This window comes from Stereum hirsutum, assembly GCF_000264905.1.
Source record: "Stereum hirsutum FP-91666 SS1 unplaced genomic scaffold STEHIscaffold_3, whole genome shotgun sequence".
Classification (NCBI taxonomy): Eukaryota; Fungi; Basidiomycota; class Agaricomycetes; order Russulales; family Stereaceae; genus Stereum; species Stereum hirsutum.
In genome coordinates this window covers 1577557-1602032 of record NW_006763133.1, presented here as the reverse complement: position 1 = coordinate 1602032, position 24476 = coordinate 1577557, and the positions used below count along the sequence as shown (strand labels likewise).

The window sequence follows — 24476 nt, the reverse complement described above, 5'->3', positions numbered from 1 at the left end:
GAAACAAGACAATCACTCGCTCGCCGCCATGACTGAGGGACGCAAAAGCCGTCAGACATGGTTCTCTCTAAGAACTGAAGATAGGACGCACTGGCATTGATGAGATCACCACCACTCTCCTTCAATACCCGAACAGCCTTTGCTCTCGAGCAGTTGACCTGCTGCATGACGAGCTCGATGTCCTTCGCCTCGACACCAGTCTCGTCAACGGGGCCCTCCTCTTCTGGTGCCTCGAGATCGGGGATATCATCATCATCATCATCATCGGCAGCAGCGCCTGCGCCTGAAAGGTTGGGGATGGAACCACCGCCACCCTGAGCAACGCTCTGGGCAGCGTTCATCGCAGCCGCCTGCTGGTTGCCGTCCTCCGCCTGATATCGACCATTAGAAAGTGTACACTTGGAACGATGGCGGAAGAAGACGTACCTTGGCCTCACCGAAAACGATGTAACAATCGCTATTCTGCGACTTGTAGACATCTGGCGACGCGATCACGAACAGGAACTGTTGTACAATGCCCCAGAGGGTTAGTGTACTGGTCAATCTGACAGGTGCGATCTGTGCAACGCGAAACGTACGTTCTTGGGCCTACGAATGGTGACACGGGTGATGCCTGGGACCTTCTTCAGGCCGAGGCTGATGAGAGCCTTCCTGGCTTTTCGCTCTGAGCGAGACTGGATCTTCTCAAGAGCGGCATTGGATGTGGGGTCCTCAACGGCTCCGTGGTCGTGACCCTCATGGTCGGAGTGGTCAGAAGTAACTTCCTCGATAGTGGCGGACATCTAGAGAGGCGCGATCAGTACTTCATCCAATACAACGCGACTGCATCCACTCCTAGGACGCGTTCTCTCATTCTGTATACGCGCTAGACGTGTCTAAGAACATGATCTTTGCTCACCGTCTGAATTTTAGGGGCGGATTAGGGAGGGGCGTGCTCGTCGTTGCGAACAGTGAGCAATGAAGCGCGTCTTCGGCAAAGTCCGGGCCGGCGCGACCAGGCGCGACTCAAGACGCGTCGGGACTCACTTGCTCTCCTCTTTCGTTCCTCTCGACTCTCGAGGTCTGCAAATAGCTTAGTCTCTTAGCTCATGACGCTCAATCATTTTCTGAAGTGGCCGACCCCCTGTCACGACCTGCTGGTTCTCCGAAGGCACTGCGTTGCTCATCTCTGGTCATCGTGCTTGGAACCCTCTTGCCAGCACAGTCCAGTTTGAGCCTCGACTAGCCGTGTCTCTCTTGCGGATACATAATCGTTCCACAATCTGTGGCCTTCTTAAAAATATATTTGTATACATCCTCGACTAAAGCGGACTCTGAGGGTCTGAGCATGGTGTATGATGCGGGGGCGACGTCATGTCTCCTGCTCCGCTCATGACTTTATATATGAGTTCGAGTCAAGTGCACTCCGTACATGCCCCTATATATGTCCCTTTCTCCTTGTTACTCTTCGACCGCTGCTGCAACGAATCACCATGGACGCCGAAACGAAACAGCAAGCGTACCACACCGAAACATTCAATACTGCCGGTGAGGCAATGATGAGCTTCAAGCCCATCAACGCTATTCATCAACACCTCTGCGCTTTCCACGTTTACTCGTGAGTGCACCTTTCTTTTTTTTAGTTGCTCGAGGTGTCTTATCAGAACCTGAACCGCTAGACATGACCGTACTCGCCACATCGAAGCGCATCATTATTGCAAACATCTGTCCCCTGACGTTCACCAATGCGTCATCTATGACTCGGATGAGCCGGATGCCAGACTCATTGGGATCGAGTACATCGTGTCAGAAAAGGTATCGTGACCTACTACATCCGTTATGAACTTTCTGACGGCTCAATAGGTATTCGTCAGCCTCCCGGACGAAGAAAAGAAGTACTGGCACACCCACAAGTATGAGATTGAAAGTGGCATCCTCCAATTGGTCGTGAGTGCAGCTACTTCTGTTTAATTCTTCAATCCACAATGCTAAGGCATTTGAATAGCCCAAGAACTTCGTTCCAGGTGAGTTTCCCATGCATTGCTCGAATTTCTTCAAACATCTTACATTCAATGATAGGTGTCATAACGGACGCCGCCGAACAGCCGGCCATGCTCGAGCTCCAGAAAACCTACGGCAAGACCATTCACACTTGGGCAATCGACGAACACCCAGACCTACCCATCGGACCTCCTAGCCTCATGATGTCTTATACCCCGGATCATCCTCTCGATCCTGAAGTTGTGAGGAAGAGGGACGAGAAGTATGGTATGGATTCCGATGCGAAGAGGGAGTTGAGGAAAGGTTACTTACCCCCGTATCAGACGGTGAAGGGAGCAGATCAATGGGAGCAGTCTGGCAGGAGTGTGCAATTCACTGAGAAGGAGACTGAGGTGAAGATGTAATACTCATGAGCGGCCACTTATCAACCCCGATGCCTATACTGCTGCAGTTTATTAGAAACTAGCAGCCGGAATGGGTGCGGATTTTGTCCACAGAACCCCATAGAAGCTTCTTTACTTATGCATCACGGGGGGCATGTTATCAAAATACGCAATTCTGGGATGCGCTTCGTCACTCGATGTGTGCAGTTTGCGATGCGGCCCATCGAGTGCAATAAACCGTTTCTTCTCCCGTGGCGCAATGTATCAATCTGTCGGGCTCGAACCAGCGAACTGGTGCCGTGAAGAAAACACTTGGCCGTAACTCCCCAGTGAAGGGTCATCAGTCTACCCATCATTGACGTCGGGATCGAACCAGCGACGGGGGCGTGGAATTGGCCATTGTCGGGATCGAACCGCCCAACCTTTCCGGGATCAAACCAACGATGTAGTATTGGCGGCAGCCCGCTCAGTGGGTCACGCTAGAGCACCAGTGTAATATACATCTTCGATGTCGGAATCGAACAAGCGACGCATAGTAGCTGCATAGCTGCTTACAGGCTACGAGCCGGGATCGAACCGGCGGCATAGTACAGTAAGATTACCGTTTGACGGGATTGAACCAGCATGCACATGGTATTGACGCATTGGCGGTGTACAGCTAGCATACTTATTCGCTTATTGTGAACCGGGATCGAACCAGCGATGTGATTTTAGGAAAAACTGCCGTATGTCCGGGATCAAACCAGCGACAGGATTTGATTATCTCTATGCCATGTCGCAAAACTTGCATTTGGCTGGTCAGCCATAGCGAAGCCTGACAGGGAGCGTGCATGACCGGACCAGCCCACATCGGGCCTGAGCAGGGCTGAGCAAGGCTGGTGCGGGCTGGTCATCTTGAAGTCGTCTGCTGAACAGAGCTGAGCAGGACTGGCAAGGACTGGTCATTTTGGAGCCATCGGCTGAGCAGGGCTGATCCTGGCTAATAATGTCTGTACATAGCTCCGGTGCCGTTGGCCAGTGCTGAAGAGGCCTGACCATGTCTGATCGCTGAAATAGTATACTGGACTACAGGGACCTTGCTAGGCCGCCTCGACCTCAAGAGAGGGAAGATGAGGGGTGAAAGATCTGGCGGAGCATTGTGGGCATGCATTTCGCGCCACGAAAGAACACGATATATTTAGAGCATTTCCAGTACAGACCACTCCGCGATGACGTAGTGGTCTGTTTCGCGACTCCAACGCAAGGACGTGAGCAGCATAACACAAGTCGGGTGTTCGAATCCCTCGCTGGCCTGATACTTGTGGTCTATAAGAGACTTCTAGCGAGTACAATTCGTAAGGAAAGTAAGGAATAAAGGTAAGAGCACTACATGAGTAAGAAAAGGATACTACAGAGGGGTAAAAGGAGAGGTACAAAAAGATGAAAAATCCTTTTTCTATTATTCCTATATATCGTCGTCAGGACTGCTCAGCCCGCAACACGCCGTATAACGCCTGTGCAGGTCCGTCAGGCTGATCAGGCCTGATTGGCCTGACCAGCCCGCTCATCCCCTTTCTAAAGCTCGGGAACCCTGATCAGGCTCTGTTTCCCTGGCGGGGATGTTCAGGCATGGTTTGGCAACATCATGCAAGACCAGCCAGATGCAAGTTTTGCGACACACCGGGATCGAACCAGCAACAGAACCCTCTGTCTTTCTGCTCAGCCGGGATCGAGCCATCGAGATAGTTTACTTTGATTAAGTACTTCTGCGCCGGGATCGAACCAGCGACAGACTCCGATTATTTCTACGCTGGGATCGAACCGTCGACTCGACGGGATTCCGTTTCAATTGTTCCTGTGTCGGGATCGAACCAGCGACATGAACTTCCGTGTGACGCTCACATCGGCGGTGTCGAATCGGCGACGTACAGCTAGCAACCATCCACCTACGAACTGCAATGCGTCGGGATCGAACCAGCGACGCGTCCATCCTGTTCTCCGCCGATTGCCTTCATCGATCCTCGAGTCTGGATTTCGAGACCAACGGAGTCTAGGACTATTCACCTCTCACAACTATGCATGCAGCCCTTGTCTATACGGTAGCCGTTGCAAAGCACAAGAAATGGCGTTACGGTATACTATAAATTACAAACTCCGACTGTGTCCAAACTGTGTCACCGCAAAACGCTAACCTAGTAAAATTCAGTGCATAGCTCGCGAATCGGTCTCACTCAAAAATTGGTCTTCACCGCGATATGCACTGCATTGGTATTTTCAATCAATCTACTACTAGAGTTCCATTGCATATCGTTCGATGAAAACATGCCATTGCTTCTGATGTGTGCTGTTCTTTTTTATTTTTTATTTTTTTAAATCAATTGCATTTGTATAGCGCCGGCGAAAGCCAGGGGCGCTGAAAGTAGGTACTAGTCAACTATCTACAGTACGAGAGGGAGTTGGTAAATACTGTGGAACTCAATGTTAGAGTAGGGGATGGATGCGACGCGGGTGCATAAAGTTCGAAGTCCGAAAGCGGGAGAAATCTAAAGACATGACATCTAATCAGGGGGTCGGGGCACGTTCGGATTGTGTAGGTTAGCGGACTCGAAAGTGAAAGCAAGGGGGTTATTAGTAGATGTGTGCTGTTCGCTGACCTTGAAAGTCGCGGCGGAGTACAGTCGGAGTGTGGCGCACGTTCGTTCTCGACATTCTACAGCGCATGCACATTCTGAAATTCTTCAACGAATGACTACACATGGGCTGTGAGGGGAAGGACTATCTTTTTGTGCTCTTGTGGGGGAAGATGAGCCATTCACGTTAACTTTAACCAACACATGATACCGGGCAGTGGCGGATGGCGGGCATATTGTCTCCTCCACAAAATCTTTCATCCTTCGATAGCTCAGTTGGAAGAGCGTGGGACTGTAATTGGCAATCTTTCAAAATCCATCCCGAGGTCACTGGTTCGATCCCGGTTCGAAGGATTGTTTTGCTAACCTTTTTACATAGTGTTCTTTGAGGAGGAAAGAGGGCGGAGAGTAAGGCCAGACAGCAGGGCAACGGGAGGGACGATTCACGGGCGCCGGAGTCAAGATTCGCGATCACACATGACTACCCCCCTATATTTTTGAAGAGTGTACATTTCAATAATACAGAAAGGGGGTGATGAATACAGGCCACCGGCAGCCAAATACAAATAATAAGTACAACATCATCTATTCGACAGTCAGAACGCAAGCCCTACCCGCATCTCATAAGTCTCGTACATCGAGTGAGATCCCCGCTCGTCTGTCCCTGCACTTAGAATGGTAAGACCCCCATGCGAAGTGCTATCGACCGTAAGATCGTCTGGCTCGAGTATAGGGGACACGGCACTGTGCAGGTTGAGCAGCAGTCGTGACACCATCGTTACGCTGACACTAAGAATGGCAAAAGTCAGCCGGGTAGAGATCGGAAGAGTTGTAGGCATACTCACCAACTGGCCACTGTAGACAAGAGACCTTTTAATATTGGCTGTCATGGACCGTCAGTAAACCATGATTCGGATGGTAAGGAGGCACGCACCGGGCACACCTAAAGAAAGGCTTCAGCAACAAGACACGGAGCAATAAAAGAGAAGGCGCTCACGTAAAGTGTCAGGATGTTTATGGCATTGGTCACTGTGATAACCCTAAAGAAAGAGATGAATACCGAGCTGACCAGCCCCCAATGTATCGTTCTTACCCAAAATATATAGCACCTACGACGGTGTCAGCTTGAACAGATCACATAAGCGTTCAGAGGACTCACCATCCCGAACAATGAGGTCGAGGACCGAGCTCCTTGAGAATTCAAACGGTCGATCTCTCCGCAGACGCGTACGCCACGATTTCATGACGGTGAGCGTGAATATTACTATGTCGTAGACGAGTAGGACCTCCCAAGCAATGGCAAGGTCTGTGGGATGTTCAGACACGCGGAATCTTCGGACGACATTACGACGTACAGATTCCTCTACAAATCTTCCATTAGTATTCATACGCACATCTGCAAAATCTGAAACTCACGAGACTCTGGAGGTGGCGAGGTGGCATCCCTGAACGCCCGGCACGACGGTGCTATGAGGCCCTGTCAAAGAGAACTAACGAATCGGACACCTTCAGTCCGTGTGGCGCATACACGAGATACGAGCGTTCACTTACAGCAGCAGGTGGGAGTAGAACAAGCACCAATCCCACGAATGCAGAGATAACGCGGCGAGTGTTCCCATATAATGCGCATGTTCGCAAGCCCAACATCACTATCTCGACAGTTATAGTCAGCACTGCATGGTCGAGAAGCATACGACGGGAATAGTCTACCAACCACAGATGACGATCTGCGTCACTAACAGGAGTAACTCACGGAATAGACCGTAATGCTCACACCTGCAGCAGCAATAGAGGTCGGTAAAGAGAGAGCGGGGGCGTATTGCGAGACTGTACTTGCCGCTGTAGAATTGTCAGCAAGAATCATAGGGTACAGAGAGGATCCCTCACTTTGGTAGCAGCAACCCAATTCGTGAACGTGACGAACAATATGGCGAGGTTACCTAGAATCGTCATCAAGTCTGGCTCTTCGTCGTTATAGTTAGGAACGAGGGTACCCATACCAAAGAACGCGAGATATCGGTTGAACAGGAACCATAGTGACCCCTTGGATAGCGGGGCCCTCCATATCCGCCGGACCTCCTCTGAGAACGTCAGAGCGTGGTCGTAGTATAAAAACGCTGAAAGGACTATTAGCGTCAATAAACTCCAGTCCGCCAATGGAAGGCCAGACATACTGATAGGGGCCAGCTCCAGATAGTTGTGAATCAAACTGCAGGTAAACGAAGACGTCAGTCAGCAATGCTCGCGATTGCAGATCGTAACAAACATACGCATCGCGAGTATCGGCAGCACTCATCGAGCCTACCGAAGTAAAGGAAAGGGAAGGGTCTGGCTTGAAAATGACGCGTCAAGGGAAGAGTAGACATTCGAGGTACCTTGTCCTTGTCCTTACTTATAGGAGGGAATACCCAACGACCAAGGAGAAAACAAGAGCCAATGACTGAATACAGAAGGCGTCTGCATCCGAAGATCGGCTGAGAGCTCGTTGAAAATGAATACTGCGAGGGAAGCGTTTTCGGGATGAAGCACGGTGTGAGACTGCCACGCAAAAAGTTGTCCAATGACCCAGAGTAGTGTCGGATCCGAACGCAATGTCAGTCCAGGAAGACGAAACAAGGTCACATTGCCATGCGGACATTACTCCCTTGGACCTTTTCCACGACCGAGAAACCACTATTTAGAGCCCGCTAAAGTGGAATCCAAATCTTGGTCAAAATGTCATATATGGATGTCAATTTAGCGCTCTCTAGAGCGAAACTTTAGCGAGCTCTATAGTGAATTCCATTGATTATTCTCTGAATTGCCTTTAGAGGATGCTAAAGAGGTTCGGGGTTGCCACATAAGGCAAGCCCGAGGTGCTCAACAGCCTTTAGCGTCCTCCAAAGTCAATCTTTAGCGTTTGTACGGCATTTCTACAGAAAATGCATAGACCCGCCTTTAGATGACCCTAAAGTTTCTCTTTAGTACTTCCCAAAGGGGAGACCACATATAATATATATAAATTTCTTTAGACACACCTTTAGAGCACGCTAAATAGTGGTTCCCCGGCCGTGTTCATGGGCACAACATGGCCAGTAAGCCATATTCGTCAATTACACAGCAAGCCTGTACCCCGCGGACACAGGCGACCGATGTCGCGTCAATGGTTGCAAAGGCACAGCCCATGCATTAAAGCGCAGCTGACAGAATAACCAGAGAAACAACGTCCATGAGAGGTACTGCAGTCGCTTCAGACTCTTCTGGAAGTCATCTATTCCCAGGTATTTTCCGTCGTTTCCACCACGTTCTGCGGCCCAATGCTCTTGGCAGTGTGTGGGAGGTGAAATCCGGGTATCAAAGCTAGCGGCACATGCTTTCGTCATCCGCTTCTGCACATGGCTACTCGTGTTGCCCTTGCCAGGTCATGTTAATCGTTGTTCATCTAAAACGCTTATTCGGATATTTAGCAAACAACCCGGTACTGATTTTCCGGATCGAGAAAAAGCAGAAAAGTTTGGATGACGGCCATCGAGCCATGGAGGGAAACCAACCACGAGTCAGAACGCTTTTGCTGTAGAGACGACTGCACGGTACGTGCCTCAAACGCCTCGAGTCACAGCTCATAGGCGAGAAAGAGTCTGTAGAAATACACAAATACATTCGTGAATGGTGGCGTGTCTACATACATACAACAATGCCAATGCTATGACGGTCCACAAGATTCAAGAACTCTGGATACTGGATCAACTAGTACAATCAGTTCATCGAACTGTCGAGCAACAAGAGAGGTGTATCCGCACCAGGAAAACCATATGCGTATCGAAAACATGCTAACAACCCTCCATTCAACAATTGCCACATCCACTCATTAGAACCTCTCTCAACTCTGCGCTCAACTCCGGTATTCCTACCGCTTCCACTGTCGGCTGGCTTTGAGCTCGACCAGGAACAGGCTTGCGTTTCCGGAGAAGTCCGCCGTTGCCTGCTCCAGGGATTGAAGACTCCGCACGACGGCGGTCCATGTCTTCAACGAGCTGTGCGAAGGAAAGAAAGAGAACTTCGGCTTGGGCAAGGGTACTGTCGAGTTCTATAGTCATGCTGAGCTCGTTGCAATACTAGGGGTGCAAACGTAGGATGGTCAGTCAGGCCAAGTCAGGCTTCGAATCGATGGGAGGAGTGGCATACCTTCAGAATCTCGTCGAACTATCCGAACGAGGAAATGTAGCATATATCAGCCACATGTGCGACAAGAGGAAGCAAAGGACCGCTGACCTCCACAAGATATCGAAGGATGACGTCGCGGTGGGATTCGAGGACAGCAAGAGCCACGAACAGAACAAAATCGGCGGTGTAGTAATCGGTCCACAGGACTTCCCATAAACTCAACACATCTTCGAAGGGGAACTCGCGCTTGAACGATATCAGGACCCATCTAGAGTCAACAGGCAGTCAGACAGGATTACCACATCAGCGAAAAATGGCTGTCATACCGGAAGCAGAAAAATAGGTTCAAACCGTCGGTTTTCTCTACAAGGTAGACCATTGGATCAGCGAACAATCGGCCAGCTCACAGCGTCGAGCCATGCTTACCGAGGTGACGATACAATTCTGGATCCATCATCTCAATCAGCTGCTGCAACGTCGACAACTGCTTCTTCATCCCACTCTGGTCCCTGAGGAAGTTCTTCTTCATTCGGTTCATGACTTCCACAAAACACCAAAACGTCAACCCTTCGTCGGCGCCCATGACCACATAGATCGGAGCACAAAGATCCGACATGCCCTGCACGTATCCTTCATACCCTTCGGTCAGTGAAACGTAACAGCGAAATCGAGAGGTAACATCGCCAGCGAGGCACAAACAGAACACGAGAAACGTGAATGTCGTCCTATAGAAATAGAAGGAATAAGGGATGATAAAACATACCGAGTTCCTTCTCGTAGAAGTTATAGGTAAGGAGAATGCTGCCAAGGCGGTCGATATGCTCATTTGATGGAGACTGAGCACCAATCTCTTGTGGAGCTGGAGAGATGGTCGAATATCGTCGGTGCAATTGTTTTTCAGGATCGGAACTTGGTGATGGGGCGTTTGGCTGGGATGCGAAGAGCGGATGAGATCGGTCTGTGCGTCTACAGTCCACATCTATCCGATGCCGCTCCTGTAAAATATAAATGAGCCCTGGAGGAAATATAGGAAATAGATGGAGGACGTACATCGATGACATCTTGGCGGTCAAATACTTCGGGAATCCCGAACCACTCATCCTTTGTCTGATGGTATGTCAGCAGCTTCTCCTCCCACTTACTCTTCCTCTCCGTTTCACAAACATCCCACTCATATACCCCTAGCATGAACGGCCACACTTTCCTCCTCACCGTCCCCTTCTCGTCCACTCCCCTTCTGAATACCGCTGCTTTCATTTCCTCCCTCGGAATTGTCGGTCTCCCGTTCTCATCGAACCAAGAGGCCCAAGTCTCTTCATCGATAGGATGTTTAGGATCTCTCGAAGACTTGGGCGTAGGTAAGTTCGCAGTGGTATGCAAGAGCTCGAAGACGCCTAGCTCAGATGTCTCTTCCGAGACAGTGGCCGAAGTCGAAGCGGGAATGGCCTGTGCTTCCCGTCGACGAGCACGTTCGCCCTCTTCGGCTACGATGCGAGCCCACCGAGCAAGGTATACTCTTGCACTTTCGAACTCGCCCACACCGCCCTTCTCAACCCAACTTCCCCATTCGAGATCACCGTTTGCATTAACAAGGCTTCTGACGGGGTCAGGAAGATGCGGGACTATAGGCTTGGCCAAAGGATGAGAGAGTATATTATGAGCCGCATGGCGAGTGGCACGAGTGATATTGGCAAATGACTGGAGAAGGGCCATGCGCGCCTGCGAAGCCGATGGTGAAGCTGCTGGAGGCATCGACCGATGAAGTATGGATGAATGTTGAGAGTAAGGGTTCTGCACGCCAGGAGTAGAGATTGGACGTGGTCTGCGATGGGAAGGCACAGGTGAATGGGAATTGGTGTATGACGAGCGAGCTAGTATGTCGTCAACGGCGTCATCCGAGAAGAGATAGGTAGAATGGGCCTCAATATCCGCCTTCGAGGGGTCCACGAGAAAGAGAGTGGGTTGCAATGTCGAGCGCAGGAGATGAGCATATGTGCGAATACGGGCGAGGAGGTCATCCCCTCCCCATGAAGTCACAGGCCGGCCAGTGGCAGCCTGGGCGGCCGCGGAAGGAGGCGGGGGATATGAGGTTGAAGGGGGAGAATGAGACTCTACCGCGGGACTCTTGGGCACAGTGAACGAGCGAGATTCATCGTCGTGAAAGTGGAGGGTAGGTAGTGTGGCACCGTTGGTCAGGTTGATGCCAATGGAGCCGTCTACGGAAGGAGGTGTGAGTGGCACTAATGCGGAAAGAGAACAGAGCGCTCACACCACGAGCTGAGCGAAGGCGGAACAACGATGAGAGAGTAGATGGAGCTGAGAGGAACAGAAAATGCGTATGATTCAGGTCTCGATGTCGGAAGTTCAATAAGAACAGCGTCTAAAGCCAAGTGTCAGTGACTGGACTGTCGAGGAGAGCACACGCCGCACCTTCATCATCCGATTCGTCCAACACAGGTCGGTCCTCCATACGCAAGAATTTGTCCCATTCTCCCTCTCCCTTCTCGCTGAGTAGCGTCTCCGGGATCCAAGCCAATAGGTAGGTCGCGGTGAAAGCCTCCTGAGATAAGTCATGTAAGTCATGTTCAAGCCACACTCCAGCCATGAGTGCATTGCGACTAGACGCACCCTCTTCACGATGACAGCAAAGCCAGGGATATTATCTTTGGAGTATGCAGTAGGGTTAACATACACCTTGGACTTTGCATATATAAGCCTGTATTTAGCATCGTCTCGAACATCTGAGCTGGAGGCGGCCTCCTCTGGATCGTGCTTGATCTCGACCATGTCGGGATCGGAACCGACCTGAGAACTCAGCGTGAGAGGGTGTTCGGATAATTTGGAGAGTAGAACAGACAGAAAGGGTGGTTATGGATTCTTCGAGAGAGCGATGGTTGCCTCCACCCATTAAATACCAGGATCGAAATGACTCTACTCGCAGCAGGAGCTGAACAAGACTTGCCTGCGCGCACCGCGCCAACCGCGCTCGGTGCCACATTACGTCATGCCGGCCCGCCACACGCCACGCGTACATCTCGACGACCGAATGCGCTCGTCTCGTCTTTGCTCTTCCCTTGATGGGCTGTCTAGAGTTGGAACGGTGAACTGCTTTTGGTTTAACGCTCCTCAATGTAAACAAACTGATATACAGCTCAAACAGCGCACACTCAGTCTCTGTGATGTGCTGTGGCACAAAGCTGGCTCGGAAAATGAAGTGTTCAGTACGTCTTCGAGGGTGAACACGAGGCTCACTGTTTCACAGAACGTGCCCGGACGTGTTCAACTTGTCTTTTGTCTCTGTCCGCTCTCGTTCTCTCTTCGTCAACACTTCTTGGAACGCTCTTATCCCTTTGACTCTGCGTAGTATTATCACTCCTTCCTACCCGACGTACGAGCAGGAACTCATTGACTATAATAACATGGCGAACAGCGACTCTCCCTCTTCTCGCTTGAACACTACCACGCGTAGCGATCTCTGGTTTGCTGACGGAAACATCATCATCCAAGTGACCTACCCAGACAAAACACAAGAGCAACTGTACAAGCTCCATCGTGGCGTCTTGGGTCATCATTCCTCCGTTTTCAAGGATCTCTTCGAAGTCGCGTCTGCCAATGGATCACAGACGTTCGAAGGTCTCCCCTTGGTCGAGTTGCACGATGACCCGACCTCCTTGGACCAATTTTTCAGAGCTCTTTACGATCCACTTTCGTCAGTAACTCATACTTGCTTCTTCGTTTACCTTGAGGACCGTGTTTTCTGACGAGTAGCCGCAGCCATATATGTCACGACAAGCACGAGTCAGTGTCGCTGCAGAAACTCGACCCCTTACTGCGCTTGAGCACGAAGTATAATGTCGAGGACTGGCGAAGGCGCATCATTGCTTTCTTTGAGGCGGAGTGGCCTACGAGTCTCAAGGGCTGGGACGCTCTAGAGCTCGAAATTGATACCCTCATCAGATCCAAGGGTTTAACGGGACACGCCATAGATGAACATCTCCCCGAGCCAGGTAGGCCATCGGAAGTTATTTTGTAAGCATAGACCTCTGAACAACCATTGCATCTACCCTAGCTTTTGCCATTCGCCTTGGCCGCGAGTGTGACGTTCCAAGCATTCTGCCTGCTACCTTCTACCACCTCTCGCGTATCCATCGCACCAAACCTGAAGGTCTTTACAACTTCTCTTTCCGTAATGCCAACCGCGCCATCCTTACCGCCGAAGATCTCGATGCTCTCCTTGCCGGCGTACACAACATCCGTTATAAATTCGTCAAGATGCTTGCACCAGGTAAACTCGGTTACCACTGGCTCTATCCCGACGGGAGCGCCTGTGTGGGTATGGACAGTCGAGGACGTCATGTACCGGCGGAGGGCTGGTGGGGATGCGAGGAGCGCTTGAATGATTGGTGGACCAGGGAGTGTACGCCGATCGTATTTGAGACGCAGTTGGTGGACCCGTTGGATGATTTGAAGAAGTTGCAGAACAAGGCGAGGACCGTGTCGGATGGTGTCATATGTGCTGGGTGTCAGACACATTTGATCGGTGCGCTGGAGAAATACCGCGAGACCATTTGGAGTGATTTACGCAAGGATTTCTTGCTGGTAAGCCTTGTTCACCCTTTATCTCTTATCTCAATGTTGACCACGAACTGCAGTAACTCCGCCATGTCCGTATCCGGGAAAAACACATCTCGCACGAGCGCGTTACAATGTTCATAGGCGACCCCATAGGGAGACCACCAACGACAGGTCCTACATATGCTTTAACACTACAGTAATTAATTCGGTCTAGCGTCCCTCCCATTAAGGAGTAAGACTACCACCCTATATGGTAGAGGACAAAAGTATACTGTACAAAACCTTCACTGCTGATATCAGTCAGTCGTCCGCATCGATCTCTCGTCTTTTCTTTCCACTTGTAGAACTCGCGGCCGTGTCTGATGTCGGCCCTGGTTCATCTTCGCTCCCGTCTTCTCGTCCCCTCTTGCGCTCGTTGACCGTAGCCTTGTTCGCAGCCTTGTTCGCAGTGGTTTCATCCGGATCGTGTTGTTTCTCGAGCCGGGCTTTCTCCCGCTTCCGCAGGTTGTCCCATTCGGTCTGTAAATGCATCTTGAGCGCAGGTAGATTTTTCTGCGGTTTGTGACATCGGAAGCACACGAGATCCTCTTTGAGAATGGGTTCGTACTTCGAGGGTTTGAGCTCTGCCATCTGTCGTAACGAGTATCATTTACCAGCATCAGTTCAAAACTCCCGCGAAGCGATCAGTGAGTAGGGGCCACAATTGTCGCTTGTCGGATCCAATCAGGCGCAAGAGGATAGTACCCAGGAGACGTACCGTGTCGAAATACAAAGATTCTGCATCGAACAGGGACACGATATCTTCTAGGTGGAGGAAAAACCCAAGTTTGGGATGGAACGAGTTGTAATGTTTCTTCTTTTTCATCGCAGGCGCCGTCAGGTCCGCGGAGATCACATGCAAGTGCATATGTCTATCGCAGATAGTTGTCTGAGCACCCCCCGAGTCAAGCCGCATGTAGGAAGGTGATACAACTTACTCCATAGACTGCACCGCGTGAAACCCCGTCCAAACCTCCCACACAAACCCATACCTGTCCCTCATCTCCTCTTCGATATCTTTTTTGAGCTTCTGCGCCTCGTCTCTGAGCCCGAATATCACCTCTCTTGCTTTTTCTCTGTTTTTATTCTTAAGCAAGGTACGCAAGGTGGCCAGATCGAAAACGTTAACAGAGGTGGAGGGGCGAGGAAGAATCAGGAAGTGGAAGATGGATTTGGGGTAGCAGTCAAAGATAGTCAAAGTCGTTGGGGTATGTGAATAAAGGATAGAGGAAGGGAGTGTGCTTGGGTTAGATTTTTGAGCGTAGGATCGGAGGAGGGTTAACGCTGGCGGTGCCATCTCGCCAAAGGGTTCCGAGTCGATGTGCCCTGATGCCCTGACAAGATTAAACAGCCCGTGTTTATATCAGGCACGCAAATGCAGAGTAGATTCGGGAAGCAGAATAAAGCAAGATTGCTAGTCTGCGACGGTGAAGGTGGGGTTCAGACCAAGTTCAGACAACGCTTGCCACGGACGCTCGCTCGGCGTCGACCTGCGTCGACGCGATCGGTCACATCATGACAGGCTGTGACGCGTGACAGAATCGGACAGGTGTGACCCAAACATCCAGTAAATTGGAAGTCAGTTCCTGCGTATACTTGACCATCAAGCACAGATACAAGGACTCTTGCCATCTGAAAGTTCGGTCACCTCATCGCGCGCAATTGGTGTCCTGAGATCGATATGTGTATTTTCGAGGGGATGAGACATGTGCATAATGATATATTGGTCGCAAAAGTACAGAATGCCGTCTTCGTCTCCAGATCATCTAGTTGGACGCAAACTTAGGCCTGGAAAAGGCGGAGGGACCGAACCACTGGCCCTTGAGCTATACGAGCAAAAAAAAGTGAGTGATGAAAAGACGATTAAAGAGCGCAAATCACATACGAAATATTGGTAATAGACCCAGGGGAAGAAGTCCTAGGTAGGAAGGAATGTGGCGGTTAACGTCCGTCTGAAGAGAGAAGGAGAAAATGGGCTTGCCTTCTTCATGTGGTAGAACAGCCTTTGAGGCTGCTTCTGGTCACCGAGATACCCAGCAAAGGTTTCCGAGGGGACAAGACCATACTTGAACTCAGCGAGCATGAGTTGACCGTAGCCAGTGAGGAGCTGTACATAAACGGGTGAGAAAATATCCGAACGGTCAGGAAGAAATACGTACAGGGCAGCTAGTGTAGCCATCATATCTCGCGGCACCAACCTTGCCGGTGTCCATGAATTGGAAGAGGTTCTCAACTACCGCGCCCAGGTTAGCGGGAAACAGAAGATACATATTCGGAACGACACTTACCAAGGACAGGTGCTTGAGAGGCAATGGCTGCAGCAGTCTTACTTGTGGGCAACGACGAGGCATCTCCCAACGACCAAACGTTCGAGAATTCAGGCTTATTGTGCTGAAGAGTACCAGCGTTGACATCAACCCAGCCTGCAGCATCCGCGATGGGCGATCCCTTGAGGACATTGATAGGGCCCATGGGAGGCACGGCATGAAGGAAGGTGTAGTCTTCGGTCACTGTGGAGTTGTCCGTTAGGTTCTTGAAGGTCGCCTTTCGGTTCGCCGCATCGACTGAGACGAGGTTATGCTGGAATTCGGCACCAACGCCACGTTCTATCCTCAAGTCGTTCAAGGCATCGGAGTACTTCTTGACACTGAACATCGAAGGCATCCCAGTCCTGAAATCAATCTGAATGTTGTCCCGACGACCTGTCCTTCTGTATCTGTCCCAGGCCATCCACATAATCTTTTGAGGGGCTGTGTCACAGGGATCAGCGTTATTGACAGTCCAGATGAACTTGGAATTCAATCATGTCGAGCACTTACCTCCTGCACATTTGATGATACCCTGCGGTTGTGTGAAGATGGCTCTACCCGAGCGAAGTGCGTCGATGTCGCGCCAGACCTTGTCGCAGGTGTTATAAGAATAGATGGACGAGACGCCAGAAGACGGGTCAGCGAGGGCCTTTGACAGGCCTTCAATCTGGTCGAAGTTGGATTGGAGCCCTGGTGCGACGATAAGGGAGTCGTATGAGAGGGTTCGTCCGGAGCTGGTGGTGATGGAGTTGGAGGTTGGGTCGAAAGACTGGACATTCTCCGAAATATGGCTGAGGTGGGATGGAATGAGACTAGAGACAGGTCTGCGAAGTTCTGTCTTCGTCTTCAGACCAGAGCCGACCAGTGTCCTTTGAATATCTCAATGTGAGGCTCCGCTCTGATCAGATGTAGGCGTGTCAGGCTGAACACGCACCATCCAGGCTACAATGCATTGATTAGACGGTATGATCACGCTGATATACAGGTAGAAGAGGAGCACACACCTGGTAATGGTGATACTCGGCTGAGTCTATGATAGCGATGTCGCCTTCGTTCAACGTTTTCCCAGCAGCTTTGAAGCGGTTGTATAGCTGATTCGCAGCAGTAAGCCCTGCTGTACCTGGATATGATGTGGCTCAATTGTAGACATTCAGTCTGGTAATGAAGTGATGCAGAATAGACGCACCAGCACCAATCACCACGACCCTGTATTTATCCTTCGTCTCAGCTGTGCTTGCACAACGCCTTCCGAGCGTGCGAAGCGTCAGACCAGATGTTACTCTTCGAGAGGCAAGCATAGTTGTTGGCGAGACTAATGAGACTCTATGAATGAGCAAGTCGTACAAGTCCTTTGGAGTGGTAGCTGTTTATAAGAAGCCTGGCTGGCCGAGAATTAGAAAAGGCTGAGAAATGTTCTTCATTTTTCACGCCCACCCGAGGAGATTGCGACATCATGGTGAGCTCGATCAAAGCCCGATTCCACAGATCGCCACTATCTTATCAGAAACAATATTATAATAATACCTCCCACGTGGCGCTGATTCCGAGAAAATGGTTGTCGCACGCTTTGGTGCATATTTCAGCGTTTTTCAGCACCGGCAACCAACGATCACTTTATTGTTTGCTTCCAACAATTGCGGCGTCTGCACATCATAGGTTGTTGTCCTACCTGGCCATAACACATTCTTCCCTCAAACTACCTATTTCCATCAGACCCGTGATACCCGACGCCTCGGAGTGAATTGAACATCTTGAAGCAGGGGTGTTCTAGGGGATATGCCTCCTTTCGAAAGTGCGCCGCTAGAATGAAGCAATCCATTCCAGGCGTACAAACGACTCCTCGCTATCCGGGACGTCTCTTGACTTAGCCTGGTCTCACGAGGAACCACTTATACGCGACATCAAGCCTCTAGTTCTGATTATCGTCACGGCACCATCCTTGATAGTCTCTCCGGCTCACGGTGTTCGAATTACTGTGCACGAGCTCAGGAAACATATACATTGACATGAAGACCTAAAGGGATCTGTCAATACAGCCGTCGCCTCGAAAAACTTGTTCATGTCCACTTGAGGGAATTGGTAGAGTCCAGGCGCTATCTGAGCGAGATATTATCAGTAGATTCTGGAGTCGATGCCCTGGGGCCTGCAAGCGAGAGAAGAGTTTACCTGCCGCCTAGGTGCATGAAAAAGGGCGAAATATGTATGTAGTTTCTGCATCTACATGCCATATCGTCGATTTTAACGTAGCATATGGACCAACTAGGTACTCAGAACCACGATGAAATCTTCGCATTAGAGAAGGTGAAGGAAGGGCCGAGCAAAGGTCGTGAATGGGAGCTGATAGTGAAGCGATCATGGCGAAGTGGGGGCGATTCGTGCAACAGCATTATCGCGCCGAAGAAGACTTCTTTACCTGAGGCTTACCTTCTGTGGAGGGTAGATGCTTGAACATGTACAGAGCAGACGTGCGGCGACAGTCGTGTTGTCCATTTTCTGGGATAACCATTACTGTATTCTACCGCGCGGGCCACCGAGTGTATCAGACGTTTTTACGCATAGGGATAATATTTTCCTAGAGGTAGGTTAAGGACAAGGTTAAGAAGAGGAAGAAGCACCACCGAGTCATGGGTGTGCCCCCAGTTTATATCCTTGATTCCCATATGTTCGACGGTGTCTCAGTGTGGACCGGTCTCAACCACATTGACCTTGACAACGAAAACGATGCGACAAGCATATCCCATGTCCCGGACACGATCATGATGTAGATGGCCGTGGACCGTGTTGAGTCCCGCTATCAGTCATCCTTGCATGCAGAACAGGGAGCGCCATCAAATTTCCCAAAGCGCGAACACAGATTGCATCAAACAAGGTACAAGCTTGTGTAGCAGATGGGTATGATGCAGACTACCTCTGTGTATCGCCTGCAGGAGGTTGCTCCGACCTTTGATGGAGTGAGGGAGAGTGTCACCACAGCCAACAACATTCAAATGCCCGTGATCAATGTGACGATCCGCGGCCGCCGCAGAGAGAAATTAGGATTGCTGGCCATAGCAAGTGCCGAGATGTAGAACGCAGAAAAGTAGAATGAGGATAGATAAACGCCAACCGTCGAGTCCGTCACTCGACTTACGCTTTGAATGTCGAACAGGTCCTGTGCCTTATGCCACAGCGCCGTTTAAACCCCGCCGGTCACAGCCGCTGGTATCCAAGCACCGGGCCGGCGACGCACAGAATGCAACGAAGACAATGGCCGGAAGCACTCTTGACCTCAACGACTCGAACGATCACCACGACCGTCTTCTCTCTCTCTGTTCTCCCTTTCTCGACAGCAGGCCTGTCTTCCTGTCTTTATACTTTCTGGGTCTTTGTATCGAAACGCTAGCGGGTCTAGCATCACCATCTCACATCTTAAATCATACTTCATATAGGCCGCCATGACCTCAGTGCGTCCGAGTCGCTCCCTGGCAAACGGGCTTCCTCAGGGCCCTCGATCACGCTCTGTTGGACGGGACAGGGATAGAGATAGAGGCGGAGCTCGAGATGAAGATGCCTACGCTCCTTCCAGCTATACTAGCCGCTCGGCGGCGGCGGCACCACCTGTCCCAGGTCTACCTCGACAAATTCGTCCCCAACGGTCCATCGCGACCATATCCTCTCGTACCCAGACCAACTCAGATTTTACTTCTAATACTTACGAACGCAGCCGCGCTCGCGAGCCGTCTCTCCCTCGTGGTGGTCGTACCCCCAGGGACGAATACGCATCTGCATACGCCCCCGCCGGGTCCAGCGATATGCCTCGCGAACGCTCTAGGTACCGAGAAGACCGCGGCTCGATCTCCTCCCACTCGAGTGCCTCATCTGGCTCGGGCTCGTCTTTCCTGGATAGGATGAAGTCGAGGTCGGGCTCGGGGTATGCCTCTTCGCGTACGAGTTTGGAGAGTGAGGCGGAGATGCCGAAGGGTAGGGGCGGTAGCGCAGTTGAAGGGAGGGGTAGGGGAGGTTGGTTGAAGGAACGCGAGCCGGTGCAGGAGCCTCCTTCCCCAGACTATGGTACATCACCCGTCCAATATAGGTCTGTTCTTGTACTCACGTTTGACGTCGGAACATCGTATATCTTTGTAGAGCCTGAGCGGCAGCCTACGAATGCTGGCAGCAGCGAAGGATACTCGATTTGGAGTCGCGTCGCAGAAGCAGCAAACACGCTCACCGTCAATGTTAGTTTGGCATGGGCCACAAACGTCGCCACCTACTCCGGTGAAGGTGTGTTCTATTCTTGTCAGAGCGCCCGCTGCAGTATTGCTGAACTCCCGAGTTTCTATCGTAGAAACGCCGCCCGGACAAGAATCTCGCCTGACACGCGCCATGAAAGCCTATCACCTCGAGAAGGCGCGTGACCCCTCGGATCTTCCAGATTGGCTTTTCGACGAGCACGAACGTCGTCCTGCCCGTCCTGTTGCGGGTCGCCCTACTCGCGGCAGCACCGAACGCGACCGTAGCGATACCGGTCCAGTTTCGTCCTCTCGGCGCGGTCAAGGGCTCAGAGACATCTACGACCGTGTCGAAGCTTCGTCTCCTCCCCCGCTCGCTCAGCGCGCACCATCTCGTTCTCGCTTCCGCGACGCTGACGCCTCCGAGGAAAGGTCGTCCAAGGCCAACGACCGCTTGAGAGCAATTCGTGAAGCGAAGCGAACCGCCGTTCAACGCAGCGCGACGTCAGTTTCTCGATCTGACGAAGGAGATGGAGGTCGTGGAGATCGTGGCAGGGATTTCGGTGGGGAGCGTAGTGTTCGTGCGCCCATGAGTATGCCTGAGCCCGCGGCCGTGAGACGCCCTGTGAGAGGTGGATTGCCTGCGCGACCTATGCCCGCTGCACAGAGAGTTTACTAGGGCATATTGTTGTATGCATGTTATTGGTTTGTTTTTCTTTTGGGCGTCTCTATATCTCTAAATCCTCGAGATGTATCATTATGAGGTTTTTTATGAGGATGTATTGATGATGACGTTGGGAAGGGATGGTGTTTCGGGCTGCTGTGGGCGCGACAGGCTATATTCCGTTCGGCAGAAACAAGCCAAGATCGGCCTCAAGACATGATGAACTTTCACAACACCCAACGATCCTGACGGTGGGCTTCCATGATATGGGGTTAGCACTTATTTATGGACATGAAGCGACAGTGGAGCGTATATCGAGGGTGACGCGGCTGTCCCGCCGCTGTGTTGCGGGGTGCAGGTGATGGATTGATTCTTCACGAAACGCGAGAGGTTGAACGTTGAACGGGTGCTCTAGGAGGCTTTCGCGAAGCGATTGGAAGACAGAGGTAAGTCATAACGCGGTAATTTTAGAGGAGATCTAAAGATAGACGGCGAGTGATTGGTTCGAGAAGCGAACCTGGAAAAATGAGCTTGGCGTCCATGGACGTTCCACTGAGTCCGAGCGTGGGGACGGTGGGCAGAAGGAGAATGATTGGAGGGTCCGTTGCGACAGCGTAACATGCCATCGCCGCTGATGCCGAATAGACCGGCTTAGCGCTTTTGGATCTTGTATTGGCCCTTGCCCACCCATGCTGATTGCACGCACACATTAGTGATCCAGCAAATTGTTTGCACGACGCGGCCTCGAAGGGTCGACGTTGACCACAGTTTCTAAATATGGACTACGGTGAGTGGGGAAGACCGCTGGAAAGGGGCGGTCGATTGGTTGCGCTGGCGACGGCTCACGGGGATTCTGTCTAAAGAGCTTCGAGGATCATCAGACGCCTGTGCCTATGGGTAACACGCCCCCGAGATAGCTATCAGCATCCTTGGCAGGCGGTGGCAACGAATCAAATGCTTTGATGAGGCCTTTACCGCTCTCTCGTTCCCCTCCCGATACACAAATACCCACCCGTCGCACACATGTCTTCCCTTTTCCTTCACCCCCCTTCGTCTTTCTCTTCCCCCCTCTTCTTCTTTCTGCCTCTTTTCTTAGTCGAGTTGACTCGTCTAAGCCTACTTTCTTTCACGTGAGGTATGTGCTCCTCCTCCATGGCTCTAAATATTCATTGTTATTCGAGCTATCAGCTTACCATGCTGCACGGTGGACAGATCTCCCTCTTTGACAGAGAAACTTCAGCAATTTCCCTCTGAGAGGAATTCGCGCGCACTCTTGTTCAAGACACCCCACACCTCGACGGTCTTCCCTTTCTTTCAACGACTTCATTCCTTACCTTTACGATGGTCAAATTCACTTCCGTCCTCAGCGTCGCTGCTCTCTATGCGGGTGTCGTTTCTGCCGCTCCGATGATGGATGACAGCAAACTGTAGGTTTCTCACGATCTTGTTCCTGGTCCCACGGAATACTCACGAATATTTGTCTTGTGTTTTGGATAGTATGGCGAGAACCGACTACTCCTCGAGTTCGAGCAGTGGATGTTCCAGCGGCGATTGCGGCTCCTCAGGCTCTTCGGGCTACTCAGGCTCTTCGAGCTCCTCAGGCTCTTCAGGCTGCGGCTCGTCGGGCTGCGATGCTGCCGCCGCATCTTCTAGCATGATGATGTCCGCGAGCTCGATGATGGCTTCCGCCTCCTCGATGATGGACTCTGCCACCGCGATGATGACCTCCTCCGTGATGATGGACACCACTTCGGCGGCAATGATGTCGGAGGCTACATCGACCGCTATGGCCTACGCCACCTCTTCTGCTGCCATGGGCTACGCCACGTCCTCTGCTGCAGCGGCTTACACCACGTCAAGTGCCATGGCCTACGATACCTCTATGGCGTACATGACCACCTCTACTGCCGCCGCTATGACTACCTCCGTTAGTTACGGTTCAGGTAGCTCGAACTGGGGTGGCTCTTCTTACTCGTCTTGTGTCCAACGTAAGAGCAAAGTTTAATACTTCACCCGGACAGTTGAAATCTGATACGCTTTTTTCGCTAGAATGCATGGCTTCTTTCGGCGGCGCTTCTAGCATGACTCTCGCTTCGTCGACTGCCACCGCTACCTCTGGCAGCTCCGGAACTGGCTCTACGATCACCGTGAGTTGGTAGAACGCCCCGAAATCGATTTGGACTAATCAGGATGGTTCCATTTCAGGTTATTGTCGCCCCTACTCAGGGTGTTCTCCGTTACGTGCCTTTCGCCGTCAACGCGAGCGTCGGTGACACCGTCCAGGTACGAGCTTTTTCCAATATTTGTCTCGTAAACGCCTTTCTGACCCTACTCTGTATTTCAACAGTTCGTCTGGGGCGCCAACAACCACACCGTGACCAAGAGCTCTCAGCTCGAGGTTTGCAACAAGACGAGCAACGCACCCTTCGCTTCCGGCACTCAGAACCAGTCCTTCGTCTGTTAGTACTCGTTTCTTCTATGCATTGAAGTGACTTATAGGCTGAATGATATGGTATAGTCTCCCAGGTTGTCAACGACACCAACGCCACCTTCTTCTACTGTGGCACTCCTGGCCATTGCCAGAAGGGTATGTTCGGTATCATCAACCCTCCCAACGCTGCCGGTGCCGCCTCTTCCGTCGCCAGCATGATGCCCGCCATGGCCGCGAACGACAGCGCCATCTCTGCATCCATGACCTACACCAACTCGATGACCGCCGGATCCGTTGCCGCCGCTAACTGGGGAGCCAACATGGACATGTCCAACATGCCCGCCTGGGCACAGTCTGCGTTCGCTGAGAACGTCCTGTACACCCGTGCTTTCCTCGGCGCCAACCCAGACGTGCTCCAGTCTGACGGCTCCGTCGACCTTTCGGCCGCTTCGACGAACGCGATGATGCTCCCTCAGGATGTTGCTGCTGCCGCCGCTTCAGGAACTAGCAGCAGCTCTGCTGCCCAGTCGGCGACATCTGCGACCAGCTCAGCCGCAGCCGCAGCCTCGTCTTCGAGTTCCGCAGGTACTTTGGGCGCGTCAACGAACGGTGCAGGTGTGATGAGCGCTTCGCCGGCTATGGTTGGTATTGCTGCCGTCATCGTGGCTGCTCTTGCGTTGTAAACGCCTTCATCACGGACTCCATGTCTTTTCCTCACTTTTTCGGTCTGTTGATATACCCCCCTTACCTTACCATCGATGGACGCTTAGACATGGACTCGGCTTGGTCGGACACTTTCCATATATCATTACGCTGTTACCTTTTCGTTAGTGCTTTTTGACCATCACATTACCTAGGCTGGGCAATTGTTGTCGCTTGTAGATCTTGCGCCGTCGCGGAACCTCCCCTCGACTGGGGAGCCGTTCACCTCTTTTTAGTTCGGTTCGTCTTGGACACTTTCTTACGTTTAACGCGTGTTTTTCTTCTTCCTCCTTTGGGACTCTTTAGTTATTGCTTTCGTTTTTCGTTGTGATCTCGCTTTTCCTTTTTTTTCGATGCTTCATGTTGTCGCTCACTACTAGCCTGCGATTGTTTGGCAGTTACTGTATCAAATGAACCAGGTTCACCGCCGCGC

General features: G+C 51.5%; 9 protein-coding genes and 1 non-coding gene across 10 annotated transcripts; 5 read left to right on the top strand and 5 right to left on the bottom strand.

Annotated features, from left to right (window-relative positions):
* Nucleotides 1-12: 12 nt before the first annotated feature.
* STEHIDRAFT_153742 (nascent polypeptide-associated complex alpha subunit) lies at nt 13-782 on the bottom strand (the record flags this gene model as incomplete). Its single annotated transcript, XM_007300928.1, has 4 exons — nt 13-32; nt 92-371; nt 427-504; nt 579-782. The coding sequence occupies 4 exons, from the start codon at nt 780-782 to the stop codon at nt 13-15; spliced, it is 582 nt and encodes a 193-aa protein (XP_007300990.1).
* Nucleotides 783-1432: 650 nt separating this feature from the next.
* STEHIDRAFT_118992 (DUF1264-domain-containing protein) lies at nt 1433-2388 on the top strand. The gene is made up of 5 exons (XM_007300927.1): nt 1433-1597; nt 1659-1794; nt 1843-1926; nt 1985-2003; nt 2059-2388. The coding sequence occupies exons 1-5, from the start codon at nt 1473-1475 to the stop codon at nt 2382-2384; spliced, it is 690 nt and encodes a 229-aa protein (XP_007300989.1). The 5' UTR covers nt 1433-1472; the 3' UTR covers nt 2385-2388.
* A 2845-nt stretch (nt 2389-5233) lies between these two features.
* On the top strand, nt 5234-5326 carry STEHIDRAFT_t96. Its single transcript has one exon. It is a non-coding gene; the product is annotated as a tRNA-Tyr (tRNA).
* Nucleotides 5327-5568: 242 nt separating this feature from the next.
* Nucleotides 5569-7268, bottom strand: STEHIDRAFT_153740 (uncharacterized protein; the record flags this gene model as incomplete). The annotated part of the gene is made up of 13 exons (XM_007300926.1): nt 5569-5761; nt 5818-5855; nt 5907-5915; nt 5970-6012; nt 6066-6081; nt 6132-6278; nt 6328-6335; nt 6389-6462; nt 6524-6621; nt 6713-6811; nt 6844-7089; nt 7147-7181; nt 7243-7268. The coding sequence occupies 13 exons, from the start codon at nt 7266-7268 to the stop codon at nt 5569-5571; spliced, it is 1032 nt and encodes a 343-aa protein (XP_007300988.1).
* Nucleotides 7269-8622: 1354 nt separating this feature from the next.
* Nucleotides 8623-12053, bottom strand: STEHIDRAFT_92475 (RabGAP/TBC). The gene is made up of 10 exons (XM_007300925.1): nt 11744-12053; nt 11546-11675; nt 11385-11495; nt 10166-11331; nt 9879-10110; nt 9542-9745; nt 9442-9478; nt 9224-9383; nt 9137-9154; nt 8623-9066 (listed from the first exon to the last, which is right to left on the bottom strand). Exons 1-10 carry the CDS (start codon nt 11900-11902, stop codon nt 8797-8799), a joined length of 2487 nt encoding a protein of 828 aa, XP_007300987.1. The 5' UTR covers nt 11903-12053; the 3' UTR covers nt 8623-8796.
* A 481-nt stretch (nt 12054-12534) lies between these two features.
* On the top strand, nt 12535-13879 carry STEHIDRAFT_166201 (uncharacterized protein; the record flags this gene model as incomplete). The annotated part of the gene is made up of 4 exons (XM_007300924.1): nt 12535-12824; nt 12890-13122; nt 13185-13714; nt 13844-13879. 4 exons carry the CDS (start codon nt 12535-12537, stop codon nt 13877-13879), a joined length of 1089 nt encoding a protein of 362 aa, XP_007300986.1.
* A 111-nt stretch (nt 13880-13990) lies between these two features.
* On the bottom strand, nt 13991-15026 carry STEHIDRAFT_108538 (uncharacterized protein; the record flags this gene model as incomplete). Its single annotated transcript, XM_007300923.1, has 3 exons — nt 13991-14320; nt 14448-14601; nt 14668-15026. 3 exons carry the CDS (start codon nt 15024-15026, stop codon nt 13991-13993), a joined length of 843 nt encoding a protein of 280 aa, XP_007300985.1.
* Nucleotides 15027-15422: 396 nt separating this feature from the next.
* STEHIDRAFT_74259 (FAD/NAD-P-binding domain-containing protein) lies at nt 15423-17419 on the bottom strand. Its single transcript, XM_007300516.1, has 9 exons — nt 17225-17419; nt 17043-17158; nt 16973-16980; nt 16549-16907; nt 16018-16479; nt 15889-15962; nt 15711-15836; nt 15615-15647; nt 15423-15555 (listed from the first exon to the last, which is right to left on the bottom strand). Exons 1-9 carry the CDS (start codon nt 17334-17336, stop codon nt 15496-15498), a joined length of 1350 nt encoding a protein of 449 aa, XP_007300578.1. The 5' UTR covers nt 17337-17419; the 3' UTR covers nt 15423-15495.
* A 1881-nt stretch (nt 17420-19300) lies between these two features.
* STEHIDRAFT_145107 (uncharacterized protein) lies at nt 19301-21141 on the top strand. The gene is made up of 3 exons (XM_007300922.1): nt 19301-20088; nt 20161-20298; nt 20363-21141. Exons 1-3 carry the CDS (start codon nt 19473-19475, stop codon nt 20923-20925), a joined length of 1317 nt encoding a protein of 438 aa, XP_007300984.1. The 5' UTR covers nt 19301-19472; the 3' UTR covers nt 20926-21141.
* Nucleotides 21142-22251: 1110 nt separating this feature from the next.
* On the top strand, nt 22252-24075 carry STEHIDRAFT_166198 (uncharacterized protein; the record flags this gene model as incomplete). The annotated part of the gene is made up of 6 exons (XM_007300921.1): nt 22252-22337; nt 22408-22898; nt 22960-23057; nt 23116-23193; nt 23258-23369; nt 23429-24075. 6 exons carry the CDS (start codon nt 22252-22254, stop codon nt 24022-24024), a joined length of 1461 nt encoding a protein of 486 aa, XP_007300983.1. The 3' UTR covers nt 24025-24075.
* Between the last annotated feature and the right edge of the window lie 401 nt (nt 24076-24476).